This window comes from Dermacentor albipictus, chromosome 8 (genome assembly GCF_038994185.2).
Source record: "Dermacentor albipictus isolate Rhodes 1998 colony chromosome 8, USDA_Dalb.pri_finalv2, whole genome shotgun sequence".
Taxonomy (NCBI): Eukaryota; Metazoa; Arthropoda; class Arachnida; order Ixodida; family Ixodidae; genus Dermacentor; species Dermacentor albipictus.
Window position 1 is genome coordinate 107,482,782 of NC_091828.1, and position 25,332 is coordinate 107,508,113.

General features: G+C 46.5%; 3 protein-coding genes across 7 annotated transcripts in view; 2 read left to right on the top strand and 1 right to left on the bottom strand.

Moving 5' to 3' along the window:
• Positions 1 to 25,332, top strand: part of mwh (multiple wing hairs) — a 349,065-nt gene that overhangs the window by 170,097 nt on the left and 153,636 nt on the right. The gene's annotated exons all lie outside the window — the stretch shown is intronic.
• LOC139048967 (uncharacterized) lies at positions 3,819 to 6,330 on the top strand. The gene is made up of 4 exons (XM_070523970.1): positions 3,819 to 4,114; positions 4,195 to 4,371; positions 5,090 to 5,165; positions 5,306 to 6,330. Exons 1-4 carry the CDS (start codon positions 3,903 to 3,905, stop codon positions 6,017 to 6,019), a joined length of 1,179 nt encoding a protein of 392 aa, XP_070380071.1. The 5' UTR covers positions 3,819 to 3,902; the 3' UTR covers positions 6,020 to 6,330.
• LOC139046643 (uncharacterized) lies at positions 6,482 to 16,780 on the bottom strand. Of its 2 annotated transcripts, XM_070523971.1 has the most exons (5): positions 16,386 to 16,780; positions 15,927 to 16,128; positions 14,714 to 14,847; positions 13,053 to 13,117; positions 6,482 to 8,738 (listed from the first exon to the last, which is right to left on the bottom strand). In XM_070523971.1, exons 1-3 carry the CDS (start codon positions 16,596 to 16,598, stop codon positions 14,825 to 14,827), a joined length of 438 nt encoding a protein of 145 aa, XP_070380072.1. In that variant the 5' UTR covers positions 16,599 to 16,780; the 3' UTR covers positions 6,482 to 8,738; positions 13,053 to 13,117; positions 14,714 to 14,824. The 2 variants fall into 2 exon arrangements, with proteins under 2 accessions (XP_070380072.1, XP_070380073.1); XM_070523972.1 differs by lacking the exon at positions 13,053 to 13,117.

Genomic DNA, 25,332 nt, shown 5'->3' on the forward strand with positions numbered 1-25,332 from the left:
CGAGATTTCGCGCCGCCCGATCTCAGAGGCAACTCCCCAGAAACGTCCGAATGGCCGTTTGGTGGCGCTTTTCAATAGCCGACGGTGGCGCCGCCTAACAATGCGCAGTGTGCCTATATATAGACGCCAACAAGCGTGTCAGACGTCTCGACCAAGATGTGAAGTAACAATTTTCAAGCTGCAACGTGTGTGTTGCCTCTTTGAGCTCCTTCAATTTCGAAAAAGAAAGAAACTAAATAAAACTGAATCTTGAACACATAGGTCACAAGCTTGCCATAAAATTTGGCTACGTATTTATTCCTTTTTCATTGTGCGACGGTAAAAACTTGTTGCCTTGAAACGCATGCTAGAGATCGCGCCATTAAAATCACATGTATATTCTTGTGCTAAACGAAACTGGATCTCGCTTTCTAGGGCACACTATCGTTGTCTATTGCCCACCCTCGAGCATTGCTTTTGTTGGCATCAACTTTGACTAACTCCCGCTGCGCACGGCACTTTATCCAGCTGAGCAAGAATAAGCTATCCGCGGAGGCATCACGGCACTCCCTTTTACAAGGAAGCAGGTAAAGACGCACTCATACACAGGAATTACGAGGTTCTGCTAAGTACCGTGGCACATCGTTGATGAGTTTTATCTGGCTTATTTCGTCTTGTTCGCGGAGCATCGTCTGCTACTGTTAGGCGCTCTTCCGACACGCCTTGATATATGCGTGTTCGTTGCGTTATACACTTTCTTTTTTTTCGCGTATAGCTTCCGTTTTCAGGCGGGCGCTTCGTTGCACTATATTTCGCGCACCCATGCCGGCAACCTCATTTGCACGCGCTTCATCAATCAGGGCATGTTCTCCGGAGGCACTTGGTTACCCGCAAACGCCTTGACATTAATAACTGTCAAGACAACCAGCCACACTACCGCACAAGATCCCTTGGCAAGAAACTTCCGCATGCTCCTGTAAATGCTTGTAACTTCTAGAACTTGAGTACCGAAAGGAGCACGGCCGTTAACGTCGTCTGCATCGTTCCGTCGTCGGGCAGACGGCATGTTGCGTGTTTTCGTCTGCAACCCGCTTTGCGCGCTGTAACTTCCCCGAGCAGTGAACCGTGGCGACGCCGTGAATATTTGTTTCACACCCGCAAAAGCGTCTAGAACCACGCCTTCATGTTCGTCTGCTCTTCGGTGGCTTGTCGCCTGCAAAGCAGAAGGGCGCGTTCACGCCATTTATGTTACCGGGAAGTAAAGGGAATGGCGGTGACAGGCGTCTGGTATGCTCATCCGTGGGTCAAACCAAGAATATCACCACGCCTTTCTCCCTTTCTCTCTTATTTTACTGATTTGGTGATTATTGTTTTTTTTTAATTATTGTGAAATTCATAGCAAGCTTGTTTTCCTACCATACGCATTCGCAAATTTTATATAGACTTATATAGCTTTGTTGCAGCCGTCTCTCTTAATTATGCAAGTATTCTGGAGGTAACAAGTGCACGAAAATGCCCATCGTATGGTCTACGTTCCACCAGAACAGCGAAGAGTTAAGCCATTTTTTTGTTGTTGTAGTGTGTGTGCGTGTATGCGTGTGTTCTTGCATGGCCTTGAGCAAATGTGGACAATAGCCATACCAGGGGGCGTTCCCAAACACCCGTGCATAACATTACCTGAAAGGTTTCCGATGGACATTTAAGCAGACAGTAATTGACAATAAATACACACTTGCAAAGGCAGATTTACTAGCTGGAGCATATCTTCTCATTTCGCTTGCGCATAAGGCTTCTATTGAGCAAATCTTTTTTTTTTCTCTTCCAGATTTTTTAACGTCAAAACTGAGTTGACATGCAGATTACTTTGGAAGAGCTGCTCTGGTCTGTGCTATGCGTCGCTAATTTAATTGAGTCGTCATATATTTTTACTTGTATCCAGTTTGCTTTAAGGTGGCTGGTATGTTATCATAGCCTTAAGCATTCATTCGGACCTCGATCCAGTACCCTCATTTGGAACTGCGTTACTCTCCTAAATACATTTCGCCGTAGTTTTGTAGGCCTGTGCAATTATCTCGCCGCACCTTGAAATTGTGCCCTCTGTACGTCGTCTTCTGCCACTTCCTTGCTCTTCTGGCTCGCGCTAAACGCGTACGACTGCTTGGCACAATTCGCGATCGTCTACTCTAACGTTTGGTGGTCCGAGCATTGGGATGAAAGATAGAAAAAAAAACATTATAAAAAGAAACGCCAGTAAAACAAATACCGGGCGTCAGAGTAAGGAGTGTCCACACGTATCCGCACCCTATAAGCATCGTCTGCTTTATGTATTTCCTTTGTTTCTTCCCGCAGGCAATTCTCCGTTATCTCTTTCGCCCGCCATCACCACCGCCGTCTGCTGTTCGTCTGCTTCTCGCACCGCGGTATCCTATGCTGCGGTCTCGTCTTGAGAACCCGTAGTTGCAACATTAGAATAAGCAGATACGTGCCCTTTGAAACGTTAGTGTTAAGAATCTTTTCTTTGTTCTTTTGTTTTTCTCAGAGTCGGTCTCCTCCCTCACAGTCGTAATTAGCATCCGCAGCAGTACTTTTCGTCTGCTGCCCCTGCGCTGGCATGCGCTTCAATGTCTTGGGCAGCACCCGGAACAAATCGCGGCATTAGGAGTGTCCGTGGGGCCCACACAACTGACACTTCCGTTACACTTCTGCCCACGCGTTCTTTCTTTCTTTTTCGCTTTGTCCCGAGCAATTATCCGCTCCATCACAATCATCACCAGGCGGCAGTGCTATTTCGTCTGCAAACCTCTCCCGCGTAGGGTCGGTGCGCTTCGACGTCGTCTGCTTCCACGGCGTTCAGCGTCGTCTGCAACTAAAGTATCGCGGCAGGGAGCGTCATCGCCTCCAGCCAGGTACGCTTCGCGGTGTCCACGCGTCGAGGAATGAGGCAAAGCTAACGGTTTGATGAGAGTGCGCCACACACCGACACAAGTACACAGCCACACAGCGCTCGGTCACGCATTAAACCATAGCGCAAGGGCACGCGCCCGCCGTAAGGCCGGGCCGCGCGCTATGCCTCGGGCTCCGACTTGGCCGTTGGCTCGCTAGCCAGCTATCTAGCCAGGCGGCTGGCTCCTGACTGTCTCGCAGATTTCTGGGCACACGAAGGAAGGAGACCTTGGGCACGGCTGTGGGTTCTGGTGCATATACGCAAAGAAATTACCTGTCGCAGCGTCTTCCCGCTTCTTTCTTTATTTCTTTCTTTCGCTCTCTCTCTCTCTTTCTTTCGTTCTGAGGGGGTCGACAACCTTCGTATCAGACCTCCTTTCTCTCCTATTTGCGTTCTCCGCTGACCACCCAATTCCACTCCCATGATACCGGGAAGAAGCGAGCATCTTCCAAAACAACAGGCGGTAAAAGGGGGGAGGGGTGTCTACGGCCCGACTTTCGTTGGCATACTGCGTGAAGGCAGGCGCGGGGAGGTGGGGGGGGGGGGTGCTGTTGCTGCTTGCGGAACATGCATGCCTCTAGGCGAGAGTCGATGGCTCGCGTCGTCGCGGGCGAGCGAGCGCGAGCCCGTAGTCAAGCCGAGCCGAGCCAAGCCCACTTTCTATATGCTCTGCACTTGTGCGTTGGCTTGCGCGTGTGAGGCGTCGATCGGGCAAAAAAAAAAGCACCCGCCCTCCCTGCTATCAAGCTCTCCCCCTCCTAAACGTGCATATGAGGAGAGTCATTAATCATGACCGCCAGAGGGCGGCATAAGGCAAATGGCAGGTGAGGGGCGAGGGGGGGTTGCCATAGAACACACGTGCAGCCGAAACAAGATATTCGCCTTGCGCTATGGAGAACCAGCGCTGGAGTTTCGACGAACATGCAGCGCCGCCCTCTTGGACGCGGCCGGAAGTTTTCAGTAACACAAACAAATAGAAATGGCAGCAAACGTCAACGACACCGCGGTGCGTGAAAGTGAAACCATAGGTGAAACGCGGAAAAAGAAACTTCGAGGCCGGCGGTATTGCTGTGTTTTTAAGTGCCACAACCAAGAAGGCTATGATAGCAGCGTGTCTTTTTACACATTCCCTTCAAAGCCGTACGAGTTAGAGCGGCGGCAACGTTGGATACAAGCTGTTCGACGTGCTGGGTGAGTGTGTTGAATTTTAAAGCGTGACACTTAAACAGGTGGGACTACGCTTGAACTTATATGCTTAATTTGTTCGACAGGCCTGACGGCAAGCCATGGCAGCCGAATGCGAACACCAGAATATGCAGCCGGCACTTCTTCGGCAATGCAAAGAGTAATTGCATGCACCATCCCGCCTACGTGCCAACAATTTTTCCTTCAGCATACCGCTGCACGGTTCCATGCGACCCTTCGGCACCAACAGAGCGTTACCACCGGTGAGGTTTTTTAAAGCAAAACTACGTGTCATCGTTGTGGGTTGTGTTAAATTAGGCATCGAGCGATCGCGCCTCGAGAAAGCCGCACCGTCAACTTGTTGCCGAGAGGAGCGGAACTTGCACGACGCGCGCGTAAGGGCCCGTCAGGCGGTTGGAAATTTGCGCTGTGTTCGGCTACTGTGCCAGTGAGTAGGTGTTTGACAAGCATAAAGGCCAAACTGTTCGTTTTATGCCACTCGTCATCCACCGTTCAAGGCCGGCTGATCCCGTTGATAACGCGGACGATCGGACGTCGCCCTGGCCACGAACGATCGCGGCCGCCTTCATTATTTCTTGGGCTATTTCTGCATTGCAGTAGAAACGATGCAAACTGTTGATTTATAGTAAAAGCCTCCATGTACGCTTCGACATCTCAATACACCACCGCTGCTTGGTACGTTCGCATACCCCTGTCGCTTAATTGTACGCAGCCGACGGTTTTGTTTCCGGGCTATCGCGACACCTAACTCCATTTTATAGTTTATTGGTTTCAACGATACAAAGACTGTAGCGGCTGACGAGCTGTTAGTTAGCTTTCAAAGTCCAAGAGTCGCCTTTCGACTAATCTTAAATATCTTCTTCATCAACCTATCACATTAATGTCGCGTTCATGTAGTGGGGGATGTCTTTAAAACCGTACATACAAGTGCACCGATTCTGTTTTTTTTTTTCTTACCAGATGGGCAAAGCGAGCTCGAGCACGTGCGAAATCACCTACGAATTGCCAGGAGCCATCACAACAAAGTGAAAGGAGGGCAAGTGGAAAACAATGTTGCATTTTGGTTCAGAAATCATAGAAAAATTTATTTTTTCCGTTTACACAGGACAAGGACACTCACAGTTTGGTTGGAGGCTCCAATCAGCAGCAGTTAATTGACTTTTTCCATTTATACAGGACAACGACATTCACAGTTTGGCTGGAGGCTTGTATCAGCAGCAGTCATGCCTTGAACCGCCAAATGGACACAATAGCCTGGAGCTGGTATGTTCACCGTTTGCTGGAGCTCGATTCATATTCTCTCTCATTTGCGACTTTCAGGTTGAATACAATCTTGAAGAGGAGCACATTGAGGCATTAGACCTTACAGTGCAAAAGGTGTGCCAGAAAGAAGAATCAGCCACACCATGCTTCATAACACCAGCAGGAAATTTGCCATGCCTATCGCACCGTGCTGCAGGACCAGACTCTAGGGTTTGCTTTTTTGGGGGATTCGACACAGTTTCCTTAACACCCGGTGCAGTGAGAGATCTCTGTGGCGTTTCAGACAATGTTTTCTCGCTCCTGTTAAGTCTCCTGCCTCACACGAGAGATAAGGGTACTGATGTCAGCCTTCCGAACAAACTTTTAATATTTCTATTCAAAATGAAGCACGGAGTGCCTTTTAGTGCAATTGCAGTAATTTTTGGCATTCATGAAACAACAGCAGCACGAACGTTTCATGCAGTTCTGGGCACGCTTGCGGGTGCTACAAGAAAGTGGATATATAAGCCACATATGCAAGTGATACGGGATACACGTCCAGAGTGTTTTAAGGTCAACTATCCTGACTGCACACTCATTGTCGATTGCACTGAAGTGCGCACAGAAACACCATCAGAGGTGAGGTAACAACATGTCCTCTACTCCACGTACAAAAGTGGCTTTACATTGAAATTTTTAGTTGCGATTGCCCCCTCTGGCCTCATTGTATTCAAGTCCAAATCCTATGGTGGGCGTTGCTCAGACACACAAATCGTGCTGGAATCAGGATTCCTTGAAATAATTGGTCAGCATGATGTTATTCTTGCTGATAAGGGTTTTCCTGGAATACTAGCAGGTGTAGCAGGTAAAAGTGCCGTACTGATTATGCCACCATTCTCAACTGGCAACCAGCCTTTCTCACCTGCAGAACTGCAAGAAACATACAATGTTGCTCAAGTGCGCGTGCATGTAGAGAGAGTGATACAGCGCATAAAAACTCATGGAATTTTGGAGCACCGTATTCCTGTCAGTTTGATTCCTGCCATGAGTGAAATTTTTCATATGTGCTGCATTTTGGCAAATCTGCAAAGTCCAATAATTCAAAGCAACACAAAGTAAGGTGCTTTATTTTCACTGTGATACACAAGCACAGAGTATCAAACATATTTTTGGCATAAGCACTGCTACCACCTTTTACAAAATTGTAATATTTAAAGGCCAACTTCCCCACAGAGATTTTGAAAAATATTCCGGTCATGTATGTTTTTAATCATTTTTGGCAATAATAAAAAGCGGACCAATCCATTCGTGTAAACATGTGTAGACTTATGTGCCTAGCTTGCAAACACAATACGGCTGTTTTGCAGGCAAGCACCATACAGAAATAAATTACTATGCTTTATTTTTAGAACATTAAGTGCAGTATGACACTGAAGAAACTGCTCATAGCAGTGATATTTTAGCCAGCTAACATAGTAGTGCCCAGGTCACCAGGAAAGCTAGCAGCTTTATCTGCGACTCTGAAATTATAAACTTGGATGAGAAATTGTAAAGCAAGGGGACAGCACTAGGCTGAACAAATTTGCAAACATATCTAAGAAGCTATGGTGTGGCTCTCAACCACCATACAAACACACACAAAAACATGGGAGACATCAATTAAAACTAAAGGAGACGTGATCAGGTCGACAGTGCCTCAAGGCTACATTCACTACAGGCATCAAAAATGGCTTAAACACTGCAACTGTGAACTAGCCTCAACTGTGCAACAGCAGAGGCTCTCAATAAGGAAATACAGTGCAAGCTTACAGATACAACTGAAAGAATCACTGCAACTCCTTCAGTGACAGAATGGACATGTAAAAGCCATGGCAGACGTTCGGGATCTTTTTGATGCAGTCTTTCATGTTGCAGTTATAAAGCGACAATAAGCAAAGAAATTGGTGGTAATAAAGCATTGCTGTTCACTTGCAAGTTCCTGAAAGCCAGGCAATTTCAGAGGAAGATTTCAGACTAAAACCAGCTTTTGCCATCAGGTAGCTCAACAGTGTTTAACACTAGCAACTTCCTTAAAGGGCCAACAAGTGCAAAAAATGTGTCATGAAATGGTGCAAAGGAAAAGACGATGATTTATATTGATAGAAACAAGGATGCTGTACATGTTTTAAGTAGCTATTATAATTTTAAATTGGCACAGAAATCGAAAAACACTTTGTCACTCACTGGAGGTGAAACCTTGATACTAACACACTGTAGGTAATTGAGCTGTTAATAAGTGCAGCATAATTTACACATCAGCCTTTATATTACACAGACCTAGGGTCTGTATCCAAGCTAGCTGGCACAGTGGAAGGTCGAGACAGTAACACGTTTTGGTAAGGCATGTATGGCAATCACAATGTATTGTCATTCTTTCCGCTGTCTGTTTTTTATTTGTGCTTTACCTGCCTGAAAACCACAGGCACTTTAATCTGTGAGTATTACAAGGTAAAAAAGGCATGCATAATGGTACACATAGATGCTTTTGTACACACGCGAATTTGCATGCAAGTAACCCAAGTTCTGTGGTCCCCCCTATGAGATACAATATGACATCAACTATGCCACAAGTGGGCCAACTCTGCACACTGTAATCAGTAAATCTGCACACTGTAAGTCAGGAAAAACACGTAATAGGAAGTATACTGCATTTCAGTACTAATAAAAAGACCAGTAACCGCGTACACTAGTAGAAGGTCACGTGGCAGAGCTCTTATGCAGCTTCATGTGTGTGCCATGTGGTGCGCGAAAGGTCATTTTTCGCGACTTTTAGTGATAGGTTAAAAAAGTAAATTTCCAAATTTAATGAGAGAAACATGGCTTGTTTAAGCCACTATGATAGGGAATCATTCCATAAGCAGGGTTATCTGATTTCATGTGCTGAGCAGCTGTATGTACCTTTAAGAGCAAACTTACTTTCTGCAAGCAGGAATCTGGTCTAACGCAGGAGCTGCTTAATGTAGTATGAATAATAAAACGCCTCCAACCGAGGAATGTTTCGAGCAAGGAAGTCTTCATCTCTGTCAACAACTATAGTAATATCTTGCTTGCTTGTATAAACAAAAAAGAAACATTCTGTAGTGTTAGTGACATACATGGCAACCTGAACCTGTGAATAATATGGGTGGCTGCGAGGCAACTGAAGCATTCCATCATGATATGTCACATAGCTAACGTAGCTTTCGCACAGAGCATGATCTATGATTATGTCATCTTTACGACTGTAGGGGCACTTGATTTCAAGCAAAACAACACCGCTGGTTGTTTGGAAAAGGCCATCGGGACTTGCACAAAGCCATGGCTGACAGGGGTGAATCACAACGCCAACCTGCAAAGCATATTTTGTAAAGTTAGCAAATAATATGTACAACATGCACGAACACCATATTCAATATGTTTTGTGCAACAGTCATGCTTTCAAATATCATTAGCAACCACCGTGTGTGCAGCAGTGGCTGTGACAGTTTCAGTATGTGTGAGCCAGCCTCAGTGTACAAGCACTTCGATGAAAATGCATTACGCTGATCTATAAATGTGCTAAGGGGAAAAATGATCGGTTTTACTTTTATTCCAGTAATGCATAGTGGAGAGGGGGATAGAGAGACAAGGGCAACACTGCCAAGCTCTACTAATTACCCACTCTTGCAGTGTATATTCTTTCAGCTGTGCTGAGTAACGTGCACTTGTGGATGAAATTCAAACTTGCCCTTATCCATTATGAAGTCGCTTAGCAGTTCCTATAAAAGCACTACAAAAAACAACTTGATGTCTGTATTAGTAAACTGATAGATTAGTTAGTTGTACAATATTAAAATGCATTATGTGACAACGTAGTTACCACCAGAACAGCAATTTGCCTCCCTGGTGCAGTATTCGGCCACAACCTCCCTGATGATATCTACAATTGATAGACCTCAGTCCCCAACAGCTGCGGAGCTACTGACCAAGGAGGCGGTCAGACCTGTATTGCAGCAGAGGGTGCTAAGAATCTCTGGGTCCGAACAGGCCGCCAATGGAAACTGACCCTGTCAACCTTTAACAGCCGAACTCTGTCGAGTGAGGCTAGCTTAGCAAAACTCTTTGAGGTACTATCAGACGTTATTTGGGATATTATTGGCCTTAGCAAAATTACAAGAACTGTTGAGGCTTATACATTGCTAAATACCGGCCATGTCCTCTGCTATAAAGGTCTCCCTGATAAGAAGCAATACGGGGTAGGATTCCTAATCCACAAGGACATAGCGGGCAACACTGACGAATTCTACAGCATTAACGAGAGGGTAGCACACTTGACATAAAAATTGTAACAGTGCCAACACATGCATCCACAATGGACGAGACACAAGCGCTTGTTACTTAGTGGATGCATGCATTGGCGCTGTTACAATTTTTACGTCAATAATAATAATAATATTTGGGGTTTTACGTGCCAAAACCACTTTCTGATTATGAGGCACGCCGTAGTGGAGGACTCCGGAAATTTTGACCACCTGGGGTTCTTTAACGTGCACCTAAATCTAAGCACACGGGTGTTTTCGCATTTCGCCCCCATCGAAATGCGGCCGCCGTGGCCGGGATTCGATACCGCGACCTCGTGCTCAGCAGCCCAACACCATAGCCACTGAGCAACCACGGCGGGTCAATTTTTACGTCAAGTATGCACCAACTCATCCAGAAAGAAGTTTTAATGAAGAGGGTAGCAGTAGTCGTAGCAGTAGAGGTATAGATTAAAGGCAGCACAAGCCTACACTCCAGCATCCAGCGACGACGATGAGGAAGTAGATCAGTTTTATGAAGATGTTGAATTAGCGATGAGAAAAGTGCAGATTCGGTATACAGTAGTAATGGGTGACTTCAATGCAAAACTGGGGGGAAAGCAGGCAGGTGAGCAGGCAATTGGCGACTACGGCGTCGATTCTAGAAATGCTAGAGGAGAGATGCTGGTAGACTTCGCCGAAAGCAATAAGCTGAGAATAATGAACACCTTTTTCAGGAAACGTAGCAACATAAAGTGGACCTGGAAAAGCCCTAATGGTGAAACAAGAAATGAAATTGATTTCATACTTTCTGCCGATCCCAGCATACTGCAGATTGTAGATGTGATAGGTAGGGTAAAGTGCAATAATCATAGGTTAGTGAGGGCTAGGATTCACCTCAGTTTGAACAGAAAAAGAGTACAATCGCTCAAGAAAAAAAAACAGGTCAACTTAGAGGCAGGAAGGGTAAAAGCAGACAAATTTAGGCTGGTACTTGCAAACAAATATGCTGCCTTAGAACAGAGATGATGATGATGACATAGAGGCAATGAATGAAACCGTAACGAAGCTGGCGTCAGAGGCAGGAATTGTAGTGGGAGGCAAGGCACCAAGGTAACCAATAGGCAAGTTCTCCCAAGTAACAAAGGACCGAATAAAGAAACGACAAAGAATGAAAGTGTCCAACTCAAAAGATCAGATAGAATTCGGGGAACTGTCAAAACTGATCAACACAACGAAAATAAGTGATATTTGAAATTATTACTTGAGAAAGAGTGAAGAAGCCGTAAAAAATGGACGCAGCCTGAAATCAGTGACGAAGAAACTTGGCATAGCACAGACCAAGATGTATGCACTGAAAAATAAGCAGGGTAACATCAGCAATCTTGAAGGTATAATAATAGCAGCGTATGAATTCTGTACTGACCTGTACAGTACCCAAAAGCCTCGGGAGTACTCTATTCGAAACAATACTGAACAGTATACAGAAACTCCTCCTATATCTAGAGATGAGGTCAGAAGGGCCTTGCAAGACATGAAATGGGGAAAAGTGGCAGGAGATGAAATAACAGTCTATTTAATCAAAGATGGAGGAGACATAATGCTTGGAAAAATGGCGGCTCTCAATATGAAGTGTCTATCGACTGCAAGGGGCCCAGAAAACTGGAAGGACCGTAAAAGAGAGTGTAAGAGTGGGGTTTAACGTTAATACGTAGAAGACAACGATAATGATGAATAGCTGGACAGCGTTATTAGAATTGCTAGTGGTTGCAGTGGTGCTGGACGTTTCTGCGCAGGCGCGAGTATGAGCAGGTGCGAGAGAAAATCTGGGGGCCTTTGCTTCTTGAATATGTGAGTCTGCCTAGGCACTACGGAGGAGGTTTCTTAGCGTGTGTTGTATGCGTTTGTCCCGTAGGCATGCCGGCATTAAGAAGTGCGGTCCAGTTTGTTTACGCTCCGCTGCTGGCTGCTGGCACGGTGAGGCAGTGAACACGGACGCCCCATTTGGTGATCGCTGTGTCTGAAGGGGAAAGGTTCTGACTGGTGTTGTATAAGTCATGGTGTTTTTTCGTCGGGACGATAGATTGCATTTTTTTACAAGCACTGCTCCAGGAGGGCACATGTAACTGGCAAACGGAGGCCTCAGGAGAGCACCTGAGGTTACAATAAAGCAGGAGGCGCAGGTCTCCAGGGCACCCAAGGGGTAGCGGGGGGATCAAAGCTGGAAGCAGGGTGGCCCATGGATAACTCGGCGAGCCCCAACCCACAGACCAGTCTGGGTTCCAGCTTTGATGTCCTCGTTGCCGCTTTGGTGTCCTGGAGGTGCAGCCAATAATGCGAAATAATGGCACGTTGTTTCAATTAGTACAAAAGACGATTGAATAAATAATTACATCCAGCCACCAATTTGCGACACTAAGTTCAGCACTACCACACCCCGCAGCTTCTGCCGGCATGCCTAGGGACAAACATAGAACACGCGCTAAGAAACTCCCCCGCAGTGCCTAGGCAGAGTCGCATTTTCAAGGAGCAAAAGTCCTCACATTTCCTCTCTTGCAACTGCTCTTACTCGCACATGCGCGCAAACATCCGTCATCTGCGCAAGTGCCACGCCCCGCTATACCTACGAGCAATTGTAGATACGCAGCCGAGCAAGGGAACAAGAGTTCAGGTTCGCCAGTCAGCCTCTACAGTCTGTGAAGGAGTACGTTTACCTAGGTCAACTAATCACAGGGAACCCTAACCATGAGAAGGAAATACACAAAATAAAAATGGGTTGGATCGCATACAGCAGACATCATGAGCTCCTGACAGGGAACCCTAACCATGAGAAGGAAATACACAGAATAAAAATGGGTTGGATCACATACAGCAGACATCATGAGCTCCTGACTGGGAGCTTACTGTTATCACTGAAAAGAAAAGTATACAATCAGCACATTTTACCGGTGCTGACATATGGGGCAGAGACATGGAGACTGACAAAGAAGCTTGAGAACAAGTTAAGCACCGCGCAAAGAGCGATGCAATGAAGAATGCTAGGCATAACTTTAAGAGACAGAAAGAGATTGGTTTAGATCAGAGAGGAAATAGGTATAGACAATATTCTAATAGACATTAAGAGAAAAAAATGGCGCTGCGCAGGTCATGTAATGCGCAGATTAGATAACCGTTGGACCATTAGGGTGACAGAATAGGTCCCAAGAGAAGGGAAGCGCAGTAGAGGACGGCAGAAGACTAGGTGGTGCGACGAAATTTGGAAATTTGCGGGTGCTAGTTGGAATCTGTTGGCGCAGGACAGAGGTAATTGGAGATCGCAGGGAGAGGCTTTCGGCCTGCTGTGGACATAAAGTAGGCTGATGATGATGATGAACGTAGTTACAAACCTGGGTTACTTTGGCACCAATTTTTTTCTCGAATGTTGCCCTTGCTGTTGGTTCCATAGCAGTACCTTCAAAAAAGTAGAAAAAAAATGCAGATGCTATGTGCACGAGTTCAATGTAGCAATACTTAGAGAGCCTCATGCTCATTAATGATATCATGGATTTTGCTCTGAAATCCTTCCATAAATCACTTGTCAGTAGCAGTGTTGAACATTTTTAGTGTGCTAAGCAGTTATGAGTGTATCCCTTTTAAATCATGGCCCCTGGTAACATCAAACTTGGAAGTGTCAGAAGTGAAAAGGAAGAAAAGGTTCATGAATTTTCGTTGCCTCGAACAAAGAACCTCATGACTGCCAAGCAGGTCAACACAGCTAGTTGGGCGAGTTGAGAATTGCAATCGTGCATGTTCATGTGCTTACCAGACATTACAGAAGAGATGACGAGACACGGGTAACATGCCAGCTGTGCGCATCTCATTCTTTCTTTTGTCGTCTACTGAGCACATCTACACACTAGCAAAACTCTGAAACAAGTGCCCTACCAGTACACCACAGCTACTTTTCATTCCAGGTGAAATACAATTATACAGACAGGACTGAAGGAATACTACATGATACACAAGCATTGGCTTACAACTCAACATTTGATGAAAACCCAGTGGAGTACAGTGCACGCACAAGGCCAGCCATAATCACTCTTGCGAACATGGTAATCAAACATTACATGCAAAGCCAGCGTCAGATATACAAGAAAAATAATTAGCAAAAACTGTGTATTGCGCATGCCCAAGGGCCATATCTGCTTCTCAAGACTTTATTTTTCTGTCAGTGAAACGATGCCATGCTAACACGGACATCCAAGCCCCAACCCAAGCATTGCTGCCACTTCAACCTCTAGTTGCTTCTTTTCCTTAGCACACCGAGTAATGAACATTTCTTTTAATTCACTACAGCAGCCACATGCCTTGTGGTGCACTGGCAAATCGGCCCCACCAGCAGAGAAATGTGACATTGCATGCCTCCTTAGCTGGTATTCAGGACAATGACCTGGCTAATGAATGTCACCATGATGTTCTATGTATGACTGTATCTTGGTGTATATATATTGTTGTTTGTGTACTGCACTATCATCAATTGTTGCTTTCATGCTGCCAGTATGCACCACGAAAAATAAAACAATTTCTTGAAGCCTACGTCTCCCTGTGTGAATACAACAGACACCAATATGTTGGTTGCCTAGATGCTTACAGGCTCACAGGGTGTATGTATAGGCACATGGCATTCAAGTTCAAATGCCTGCACAAGAATCTACGGCTGTCATAATCCTTGCTGTATGTTCCCTTGTTAAAATGTGCATTTCTAGAGGAACTGTTCCTCACTCATGCACTTAACGGAATACAGAGCTACAAATTTTACTTTCACTGATAACCTGATCCACGCTGCAGTAGTATTCAAGCAAAGACCAATCTTTAGTAGTGCATATGTAAACATTTGTTCAGTTGCATGATTGAGGTGTTCCTAAGTGATGTAAAGCGGTATATTACAGTGGATTACAGTGCTTAGTGCCATCACTGGCTCAGGGCTGCTGCTTTAAACCAAAATTTATTAATTTCTATTACATGTCAAGTCCATCAAGTCATTTATAAAAAAAAATTGGGTGCCTACCATACATCAGCGCCGGAACAAGTGGTGTTTTGGAGTTCTGCAGCTGCTCGGCCAGGGACTCGAAGGCCTTTTGCCTAGTCAGGATGCGGTGTGCGATGGAGCTTGATATCCTCACCGACCTTTCTTTGTGCCAACTGCAACACAAAAAGGATCAGTTAAATTTCATGGCCAGTAATAAAACGTAGAGCACATTCTGAAAGCATGCATCCATGCATGCACCAAGAAAGAGTATAGTGCACTACATGTTCTCATGCAGCAGAAAAGGTAAGAAAACGAAAACATGCGAAATTTCAGAATTGTGCAGTGCTTTGTTACAAACCGGGGGCATTTTCCCTGCATTATAGTTTCAGCAGCTGTCACGGTTGCCTGGGAGCCTGTACATGCCACTTTTGTGGCAATAAATTGCTGCTCAATTGCAGTGAGTGAGGCACACTGTCCTGCTGTATAGTGAGGTAGACTACAGTCCCAGATCAACACCTCTTCTACAGATAATACGTCAGCATGGAGTGCTGCCTTTGAAATAAGGTCTTCTAGGACGTCTTGCACGTCTCGTTCAACTCGCCCTTGCTCCTCACTTATCAAAGCTGAATTCATTACACAGTTTATGTCGGGGAAATGGTGCAGAACATAGGATGGCGGTTCTTCTTTTGGGCACTTGCCACCAACATACAGGGGCTTGTACTCTGCAAGAGATAACAGCTGTGAACTACATGTTTAATAAACTAAAAGCACAGAAATTGCAGTGGCGACAGCTGCAGATGCAAAAGTATGATCAGTATTTAGTGCAACAATATAAAACATGATTGTGATTGAGTACAGACATAGCCAAACTTGTGCTAGGCATACACACATACCGACTCCATGCTCAGAAAATGCAGGCTAATTAGATATGGCACTGTTGCATTGTCAATGCAGTGGCGTCCCTACGCAAGCGACAGGACCAGCAGCTTAGTGCTGCTGACCCCCCCCCCTTCCTGCATACCCACACACATACACAAGCTTCCACATGCACATAGCTTCCTTCCACATATGCTTAACATCAGCATGCCCAAAACCAGCTAGACACCACTTTGACCACGTTAATGTCGACTTGTCAAACAGGCATGTAAATAAGAAAATGAAATCGTGTTTCGAAAAGGCTTTCGATTTCCGCTGTACCGAGAACCAGTAGTTCTCCACGCCACATTTTTGCAAGACAAAATGTACAGTGTACCTCCAAAAAGCTCTTCGATGGACTCCCTTCGAGAAGTGTCCGGCTTAGAGGACGGCCGACCCCACCCTTGAGGGCGATCAGTCGAAGACGGCGCGTCGGCCTCGTTGACGAACAGGACGACGGCAGCTACATGTTTGCAACCGCCACCAAGGCCGGCCTTGCACGTGCACTGCGCACCCAGTATTCGCCGCTGCGATGACAGCTGCCAACGCAAAAATATATTTAGTCAAACAACTGAAAACGTGATTCTTACCGCGCACGGACGTAGCGAAATTTGCGTTAGGCATACACGAGATAAGCAGCGCTCGAAATTGTTTAGTTTGTGAGGCTTCGCTACGCCGCGTAAAACTTAAAATTAATAAGCATATGAAGTCCGTAAACGCTGGTCAAACTACGCAAGACACCAATCTTCGCGGTCATGGTGAAATAAGAAAAAGCTTAACGAATATGCGCGCTTACCTGAATGTTGACGTCGTACGTAGCTTGACGCACTTGCGAGTGGCATTTCGCCACCACTTGTGAATCGCCATCAAAGCGTTCCAGGGTCTCCTCGACGTCGTAAGCGTACTTCGCAGCGCACAACTTTCGGCCCTTCTCAAGCGCACTGGCACGGAAATATTCGTCGATCCCGGCCACTTTCCTAAAACCGTAGCGCAGCACTACGGGTGCCATGCTGCAGCCGCGGAGGTGGCGTCGCAGTTTTTGAAACCTGTGAAAATGTTGGAACGCACCACGACACAACAACAGAAACAAGCGTCAAAAACGTGCTCGCGGTGAGGCCCACAACACTCACGTCGCCGCGGCGGGCAGCGGATATGACAGCATTGCTCGCACAGTGTGTGTTACTGAAAAATGCATTTCCGTCACTACAGACGGCGCTATCCCGTTATTTTTGGAGCGCCATCTGTCGAGAGCTGGTTCTCCATATATACAGCTTGTTGTTTTTGTTGTTATTGATGTAGCTCTTGTTGTCGGCCTATCGGCGTTGTGGCTGTTTTCCCTTTCCATCTCTACTTTGTTCGTCGCATTTCCGAAGCTGTCCCTGTCGCCCTTCGCTTTTTATTGCGTTATTATACGCGACCTTGATAATGACGCCTGTGTCGCAATGTAATCTCTGATGGACCGTCTTCCTTGTTCTCCAATTACGCGTAGTTTTATCTCCTTTCTTTTCGTGCGTCTCATTTTTGTTATCAGGAGCTTGTAGAACACGGAAGAACGATGAACAATGATTAGCTAGCCTTGCGAGGTGGTCCTCCATTTATGGCGTGTAATGCAGGGGGCGCTGTCCCTTGTTTATAGTGAGATGTAACGTGCCATCCTGACGAGTATCTTTAAAATTCTTCGGTGAACCGTAATCAATTATTATAGCTTACGACGTCGCCTGCTATCTGAGCGAATATCTTTAAAGAGCATCGGCGAACCATAATCAACATTACGCGCATTATCTTCGCTGCAAGTGGTACGAGTTAGGCGAAAAAATGCTGGGTAGCACAACAGGGCCAAGCTTCAGCGGGTAGTCCAACAGCAACCTTCGTCGATAACGTTATGTACTTTTTATTGAGGATTTATAAGTTTCAAGAGACGCTTTTTGTTAGAGACGGCGTTCGTTGCATCCTCGCCTACGAGTTTATAATGATGCATATACCGCCATTGCGTAAAGACAGGAGGCACCCCCCCCCCTCCCACCGAGAACTTTCGTTAAAGGGACACTAAAGTGAAAAACGATTTCTTCTGCATCAGTAAATTACCGTTCTACAACACCAAAAACACCCCTCTTACAACGATAAGACGTTTGGTAAGCCAGAAATAGCGCAAGAACGAAATACGGGTGGCGACGCCTACTTGAGTTCCCGCACCTGGGGGCTGTGACGTCATGGATTTTGATGGCATCTTCTAGGGCCTACTAACTATATATAGCGGTGCAGGTTGACTACATTGTGTTCTAAAGGAATGAAATATTAAACATGGCAAGTTTCGGGAACCTTTATTCAGCCAACGCGGCCCAAATGCGAAAACATACTTTGGAATCCCTGACGTCACGCTGACGTTGCGGCGTTGAGATTTCGGCGCGAAATTCAAATACTGATACTTCGACCTCCATTTCCTCATCTAATAATCAAACTACTATTTTGAATTGACTGCCTGCAGGGTTCTCAAACAATACTCCATTAGTCTAAACTGATTTATTGTTTCCCTTTAGTGTCCCTTTAAACGACTCGCCTGAACTCCACCGCTTCTTGTATTTAACACCATATGTATTTAACTTTCGGAGTCATGACCTCTCCATGGCATTTTACTGTCGCAACGGAGTTCGCTAAAAAAGAGATCTCTCTTAACAATAATAATCTGTACAGCTGGTCATCCGCAGTATCGTTGAAGACCAAAGAGCGAGTTTTTTTGTATTATTCATTAAACAGAGCGAGAAGGGCGGAAAAAGCGGAGTGGTATCAAATACTGTCCCAGCCTCACTGCTGACAAAGCCTGCTACACGAAAATGCATAAAAGTAAATAAGACGAAAGTTGAGAGCCAGGAAAGCGCTACAGACACACACTAACAAGCGTCCTAAACACGAAAATACGGTATGGCTAAACGCCAGGGGGCTACCGGTACCGAATGTACGATCACGTGCTTTGAAAACAGTCGCGGCACGAACATGATAGGAGCAGCGGCAACGAAGCGCAACGTGCCTTTGCTATTGTATACCAAACGTAGTGATTCGAGGCTGCAGCTGATAGGCCAAATATGAGAAATAAGAATATGTGGTAGTTTTGTTGGTATTGGATGAAGAACTAGCCAAGTGGGGCTGCTGGACGAACTATATTGATATGACTCGGCTAATGCGTCAACAACGCTTCCTTGAGTGTTGACTTGTACAAGTCTGTAATAGTAGACGTCGAGATGTATGCGTAAATTTTCTTATAGTAGCGAAATTTTCCGAAGAGAAATAAGAGAAAAAAGGACAAGTTGCAGAAGTAAGTGGAACAAAAACCACAGCCGGGACATCTAACAGGGCAATACGTGTACTTCGCCGAAATTAGCGAAAGCACAGTAAACGCTTCTCTTGAAGCTAAACATTTCGACAGAATTGCCTGTCTGGTTGGGAAATTGATTAGAACTTGAGACTGACTCCAACCAAATAACTGAATTTTATTAGCCCGACGTTTCGGAGCCCATTCGGCTCCTTCTTCAGGGGGTTGTTCTTCGGGGGGTGGCGGTGTGCCTCTTTTAAAGCGTCTTTTTTGAAGAAAGGAGGGGGGGGAACACGGGAGGTGGGGAGACACTCCACAGACGGAAAGGTGGGGGGGGACAAAAGGAAAGGGGGGTTTGTGTTGTTGACCGCTTCCAAGGAGCTGCGATGACCGGTGCTGGGTGGAGTGCTCACGAGGGTGCCCTTGATGGGCCGCGGGGGGGGGGGGGAGGTTACAGGGTCGCGCCGACGTTCTGTGTTGGTGAAACGAGCGGGAGTCTATCTGGCTGTGCGTCCTTTTCTTCTTTTCGTCATGTCGCCAAGGCCATGGACATAGACCGAGGGTAGGTTGCCCTTCACACGGTTTATGTTATTCTCCGTATTCTGAATGTGCCATGACTCCAGTAGTAGTCTCTTTCGCCAGTTCGTTTCTGTTTGAAGGATTTCAGTTTCCTTGAAAGCAATTTTGTGGTCGGCGACTTCAGAGTGTTCCGCGACGGCGCTGCGAATACGGTTGAATGTCCTGACGTCGTTCTCGTGTTGTCTGATCCTTTCTTTTAGATTTTTGGTTTCCCCGATGTACGACGCCGGACAGTCAGCACAACTGATTTTGTAGACGACGCCTTGAGCTTTTTCTTTTGGTGGACGATCTTTTGGTTTAGGGAGGAGGATATTGAAAGTGTTTATTGGTTTGTGCGCCACTTTGAGGCCTTCTTTTTTTAATATTCGGCTGAGCGCTTCGCTGGTACCTCTGATGTACGGGATGGACACTCGCTTCTGGGGTTGGGGAGAAGTAAACGGCTGAAGGTCCCGCATTTTGTTTCTTCTTTTTTGTTGTCTGGTTGTCTTTCGAATGAAGTCATCTGTGTAGCCATTCCTCTTAAGTTCGTTGAGAACCGTTCTCTTTTCTTTCTTTAGATCCGATTCCGATGAGGAATGAGTTTCGGCTCGTTTGAATAAAGAATTTACAACAGACGCCTTGTGGTTTGCCGGATGGTCGGATTGGAAATGAAGATAGCGGCCTGTGTGGGTTGGTTTTCGGTAGACTGAAAATTTTAGAATGCCGTCTTTTCGTGTAACTTGTACATCTAAGAATGGGAGTGATCCGTTCTGTTCGCGCTCATATGTGAACTGTATATCCGGGTCTATGGAGTTTAAGTGTTTCTGCAAGTTTTCGACTTGGCTCGTCTTCACGATGCAAAAACAATCATCCACGTACCTGAGGAAGACTTTTGGTTTCGGGAAAAAAGTATTTAAAGCTCTCTCCTCGATGCTCTCCATAGTCAAGTTAGCCATGGCAACGGAAATTGAGGCCCCCATAGGAGTTCCTTTGACCTGTTTGTAGTAGCTGCCTCGGAAGGTGAAATAGGTATTGGACAGGCACAGTTCGAGAAGGCGGCAGATCTCGTCTACACTCAAAGGGGTTCTCTCACTGAGCGTATCGTCACGTTCCAGTGCATCTCTAGTTGCGGAAACAGCCAACTTAATGGGTACTCTTGTGAACAGAGAGATTACATCAAAAGAGACCAGACATTCATCATCTTCGATACGGATTTTTGATGTGAGTTTGATGAAATTCTCGGAGTCGCGCACGTGCGATGCTGTCCTTCCGGTGAGTGGTGATATGATCTGATGCAAGTAAGTGGATAGTGATCGTAGTGGGGAACACGAAAAGTCTACGATTGGTCGTAAGGGGATTCCGGGTTTATGGAGTTTTGGCAAGCCGTAGAAAGCTGGAGCGGATCCGTTCCTACAGATTAATTTTAGGTAGAGATTTCGAGAATTTGGGTGGCTGCGGAATATTTCAATCAGCGTCTTGTTCAGCAACGACTGAGTTCTCGTAGTGGGGTCCTTCTTTAGTCTCTCGTAATCTTGGCTGTCAAGTAGGGCGGACGCCTTATCCTCGTAGTCCTTTATGTTCAAAACAACGGTTGAGTTCCCCTTGTCCGCCGGTAGGATCACAATGTTGGTATCTTCTTTCAGCGTTCTCACTGCTTTTATTTCGTCGGAAGTTAAGTTGCGTTCTCTTCTGCGGTTGTTATTGGACCTTATTATGCCGATTGCTTTCAGTCTGACCTGTTCCCGCACTTTGGGGTCTAGTTGCTGGATGCCGCTCTCAAGGGCGGCGATCATCTTGGGGAGGGGTGGGTTATCTGTCGTAACATTGAATTTTTGACCTTTTGCCAGGATTGAAGTTTCTTCGCTTGTGAGCTTTCTCGATGATAAATTGGTTACTGTGTGAATAACATAAACCGTGTGAAGGGCAACCTACCCTCGGTCTATGTCCATGGCCTTGGCGACATGACGAAAAGAAGAAAAGGACGCACAGCCAGATAGACTCCCGCTCGTTTCACCAACACAGAACGTCGGCGCGACCCTGTAACCCCCCCCCCCCCCCCCCGCGGCCCATCAAGGGCACCCTCGTGAGCACTCCACCCAGCACCGGTCATCGCAGCTCCTTGGAAGCGGTCAACAACACAAACCCCCCTTTCCTTTTGTTCCCCCCCACCTTTCCGTCTGTGGAGTGTCTCCCCACCTCCCGTGTTCCCCCCCCTCCTTTCTTCAAAAAAGACGCTTTAAAAGAGGCACACCGCCACCCCCCGAAGAACAACCCCCTGAAGAAGGAGCCGAATGGGCTCCGAAACGTCGGGCTAATAAAATTCAGTTATTTGGTTGGAGTCAGTCTCAAGTTCTAAACGCTTCTCTTGCCAAATTCTTGTGCTGGTGAGTCATTTGAAACAACGGAAACATCAGCGAAAAAAGAAAAGGCATTTGAAATGCATCCTGAACACTGTTCATAATAAAATATGCAGCCTATATAAAGCGACAAACACCAATTTGTCCGCATAAGAAAGTTTGATAATGCCTCATCACGGCCGTCAAGAAAGTTAGTACGCACTAAATTGTATTTAGTAACGGTATTTCTTTCTTAAATGCAGGCAACAGAGCAATCCACAGGGATTGCAGAAATGGTAGACGTACGCTTTACCGACCCTCACTGTGTAACACTTGCCCTGGAACCTCTTCCAAAGAATGAATCCAACGACCTGCTCGAAAGGGCCACCTTCCTAGAGCAAGTCTACGTTCAACGCATGAGGTGAATAAAGAGAAAGAAAGAAAGAAAGAGAAAAGAAAGAAAACTAGCGTCCTATTTGTTTAGGTGTCGTAACGGTCCATGAACAACGCCAACCAAGTTCCACGCGCCTTACTGTGAAAACACATTTAGGTAAGCGCTATCCACACTGCGGCACCTTGCGGCAGAATCCACAAAAGGGGGAAAAAAAAGTTAACGAAAGAAAGAAAATAAGAATAGCCAAAAAGAAACGTCGGTCAGGCATGCGTGCCACCTTTTCCAAACACGGCCGGGACGCTAGCGCGATTTGTTCTTGTGTTGACGTTGCGCACGTCACACTTCTGTTCTCCCGTTGTTAACGCGGAGACAGCACCCTAGGTGGCGGTTCGGGATGATCGCTTCGCTGACGTCTGGCCTTCCCACTTCGCTGGTGTTCTTTTCTTCGTACTTCTTTTTTGTCCTCTTGGGAAAAACTACGGCCACTTCGAAACTCTCTTGTCCCGAGTGTACAGCGACGAGGTGTTTGTACACGGAGCACGCAAAGCGCTCTTTTTCCACGCGCATTAATTCAGTCGTACTTCGGTTCCGCAACTGTGCTCTTCGTCTGCCGCTACACCTCGTCTGTTTGACAGCACCGCGAGAAAATAAATGGCAGTTCAGCTTGCCTTCTGCTCGTTATGTAGTCGTCTGCTTGGTAGGCTCCCCGACCCTTTTGGCATTTTCGTCTGCTACATTTATTGAAGGGCCGGCGCTTTATTCAAATAGGTCTGCCGTCGTTGCGGTTGTCTGTGATTAACCGGCCATTTATTACCCTCTCCTTGGCCTCCACGACTGGCCAGGGCGTTTTCTTGCGTAATGTACATGCGTAAGGGAAGGTATTTTCAAGACCAGGTCCAGGTCTTCCAAAGCAAGTTGTCGTCTGCTTGCAGTTCCATTTCTCCCTCTTTCAACTCTATTAGGGTTTACTTCATTCAGTTTCATCTGCCGTAAGCTCCACACAGCGCGTCTGCAAAGTAGAATGAATTCCTGATAGTGTATACTGTCAAAGTGGCGGTCAGGTAAAGCGCATAGCTGTCGAACTCCGTTTCTCTCTGCTCATCTGCTGATTGTGTCACGAAATGACGAATTAGAAGACTGAGAAGTTCTCGCGATAGAACGCGAATTCTCAGCTTTCTTACCGGTGTCGTAAAAAAAAAAAGAGTTTTCTTATGCTCAGGGCCATCTTTCGCTATACCTATACCCGCAGACAATCGCACGCGCACGCATATCTTAAACAATGTTCACGCTTTCCACGAGTTCCTTTTTTTCTTTTCTTTTTTCTTCCGTCGATGATTCGGTACGCTTCCAGGCATCGTCCACGGCGTGTCAAAAGCGTGAACGCTGACTCTTGAGGCCAAATTTTCGATCCCTTCCCTTTCACCTCGCTTTGCTTTTGCTACTTGTGTTTCTTTCTCGGCTGTGTCGTCTGCTACGCACCTGTGGCTTCGGGTGGGCGTCTGCAAAGAGTGGCCGACCATGCGTGGCCTTGCGCGCCTTGTCAACACAAACGGTCAGGGCAACCGCTTCTCAGCGGCAGTCGAACGTCCGAGGGAGGCTTTTTTTTTTTTTGTCCTTGAGCTGGTACTTCTGCTGCAAGGCTCTCGAAGGCACGCCACAGAATCGCGCAGACGGCGCCGTGAGGCCTTTTTTCGTCTGCTTATATACTTTCAAACGCGTCTGTTTCTCTTGCGTCCGTCCTAAGTATTTTGCTTTATTCTAGCCCCTCCGCGCCTCCAACCGCGGCACTCCGTGCTTTAACGCGGTTACGGCGCAATTCTATTGTCTGCCGCAAGCCGCGCTGTGAAATAAATGGCCGCCCACTTTAACGCGGTTTTGATAGTTAATGACGGATGCCCGTGAAGAAGTTCGTGAGTTTTCACCTTCACGTTTTCATTGTTTCGTTTTTTTCTTCTGTGGCTTGTGGCCTCTTTGATTGCTTTGTGCATGTCGTGAGCTTAGTTTTCTTCCTCACTTATTCATTCTATCCCGTTGGACAATCGCTGTCGCATATTTCTTTTTTTTTTTGTTCGAATCGGACGTCACGGGTTAGCTCTGAAGTTGACGTGTTTGTTGGGATAAGCACGCGCGTTGCATGTGTGAGTCATCGTAATTTCGGACCGGCGAGATGAGTTGCACGGCTGACATGCATCTGTGACTCTCTTTTCTTTTTTTCCGTGCATTGTTTTTTGTGTGTGTGCAGAAAAAATCCAAGGACATCACACATATAGGACAGTCTGGAAGTTGCTCAATCGCGTTTTTTTTTCCCCGCGCGGAACTAAATGCGTGATCGGGTTAACACCTTGACTTTTCGTATTCAAAGCTCGTGCTCTCCTCCACATCGGAGAGTGAGCTACGCGTATATTATCGGTCGCTGTAAGAACGCAGCCACTGCCCTGATGAAGCCAAGTGCCTTTGTCCAGACGCTGGATCCAGCGACATTCAATCCTTGTTCGATGACTGCTGATCATTACAAGCAGGGCTTGCCACGCAGAGCCCACAGACGCTGGTGACCCAGTGGAGAAGTTTTCTTGTGTTATTTCTCGCCGCTTTTTGGGTTCGCAAGGCATGGCCCGTGTTAGTGCCGAGTACCTGTCTTGCAAGACTTCGTTGTCGAAATTCTCATGCCCTCATCCCGTCCACGGCGACCCCACTTCGATGGGGGCGAAATGCGAAAACACTTGTGTACTTAAAGTGCATGTTGAAAAAACCCTGGTGGTCCAAATTTCCGGAGTCCCCCACTACGGCATGCCTCATAATCAGATCGTGGTTTTGGCACGTAAAGCCCCATAATTAAATTTTAAATTAGAGGCGATAAACTGAAGCACACACAGTTCTACCCGCTTCATCGGTTCGTTGGTCGCAGCGTTCTGCTGGTGGGCATTAGGTTCTGGGTTCGGTACCCGGCCGAGGCGGCCGCATTCAGGCGGAGTCAGCATGCGCAAAAACCCTTATGTACGAAGCTGAGTTTATTCAGAGTATTTCCGCTGCCGCGTTTGCCATTGGCTCCGTTTTACTTTAGGAGGTCGAACACCATCAATTAATCGGCCTGCGAAAGTGCCTGGTGCGAGTTCTGTGGAACAGACCGGAGTAGGTACGTTAAATTAGA

Excerpts from the sequence above, each read along its gene's own strand:
- LOC139048967 (XM_070523970.1), top strand. The coding sequence starts at position 3,903 with ATGGCAGCAAACGTCAACGACACCGCGGTGCGTGAAAGTGAAACCATA. Across the intron at positions 4,372-5,089 it reads CCAACAGAGCGTTACCACCG|ATGGGCAAAGCGAGCTCGAG; the intron begins GTGAGGTTTTTT and ends TTTTCTTACCAG. Across the intron at positions 5,166-5,305 it reads CACAACAAAGTGAAAGGAGG|GACAACGACATTCACAGTTT; the intron begins GCAAGTGGAAAA and ends CCATTTATACAG.
- LOC139046643 (XM_070523972.1), bottom strand. The coding sequence starts at position 16,598 with ATGGCACCCGTAGTGCTGCGCTACGGTTTTAGGAAAGTGGCCGGGATC. Across the intron at positions 16,129-16,385 it reads CGTACGACGTCAACATTCAG|CTGTCATCGCAGCGGCGAAT; the intron begins GTAAGCGCGCAT and ends TTGCGTTGGCAG. Across the intron at positions 14,848-15,926 it reads CATCGAAGAGCTTTTTGGAG|TTGGCACAAAGAAAGGTCGG; the intron begins GTACACTGTACA and ends TTTGTGTTGCAG.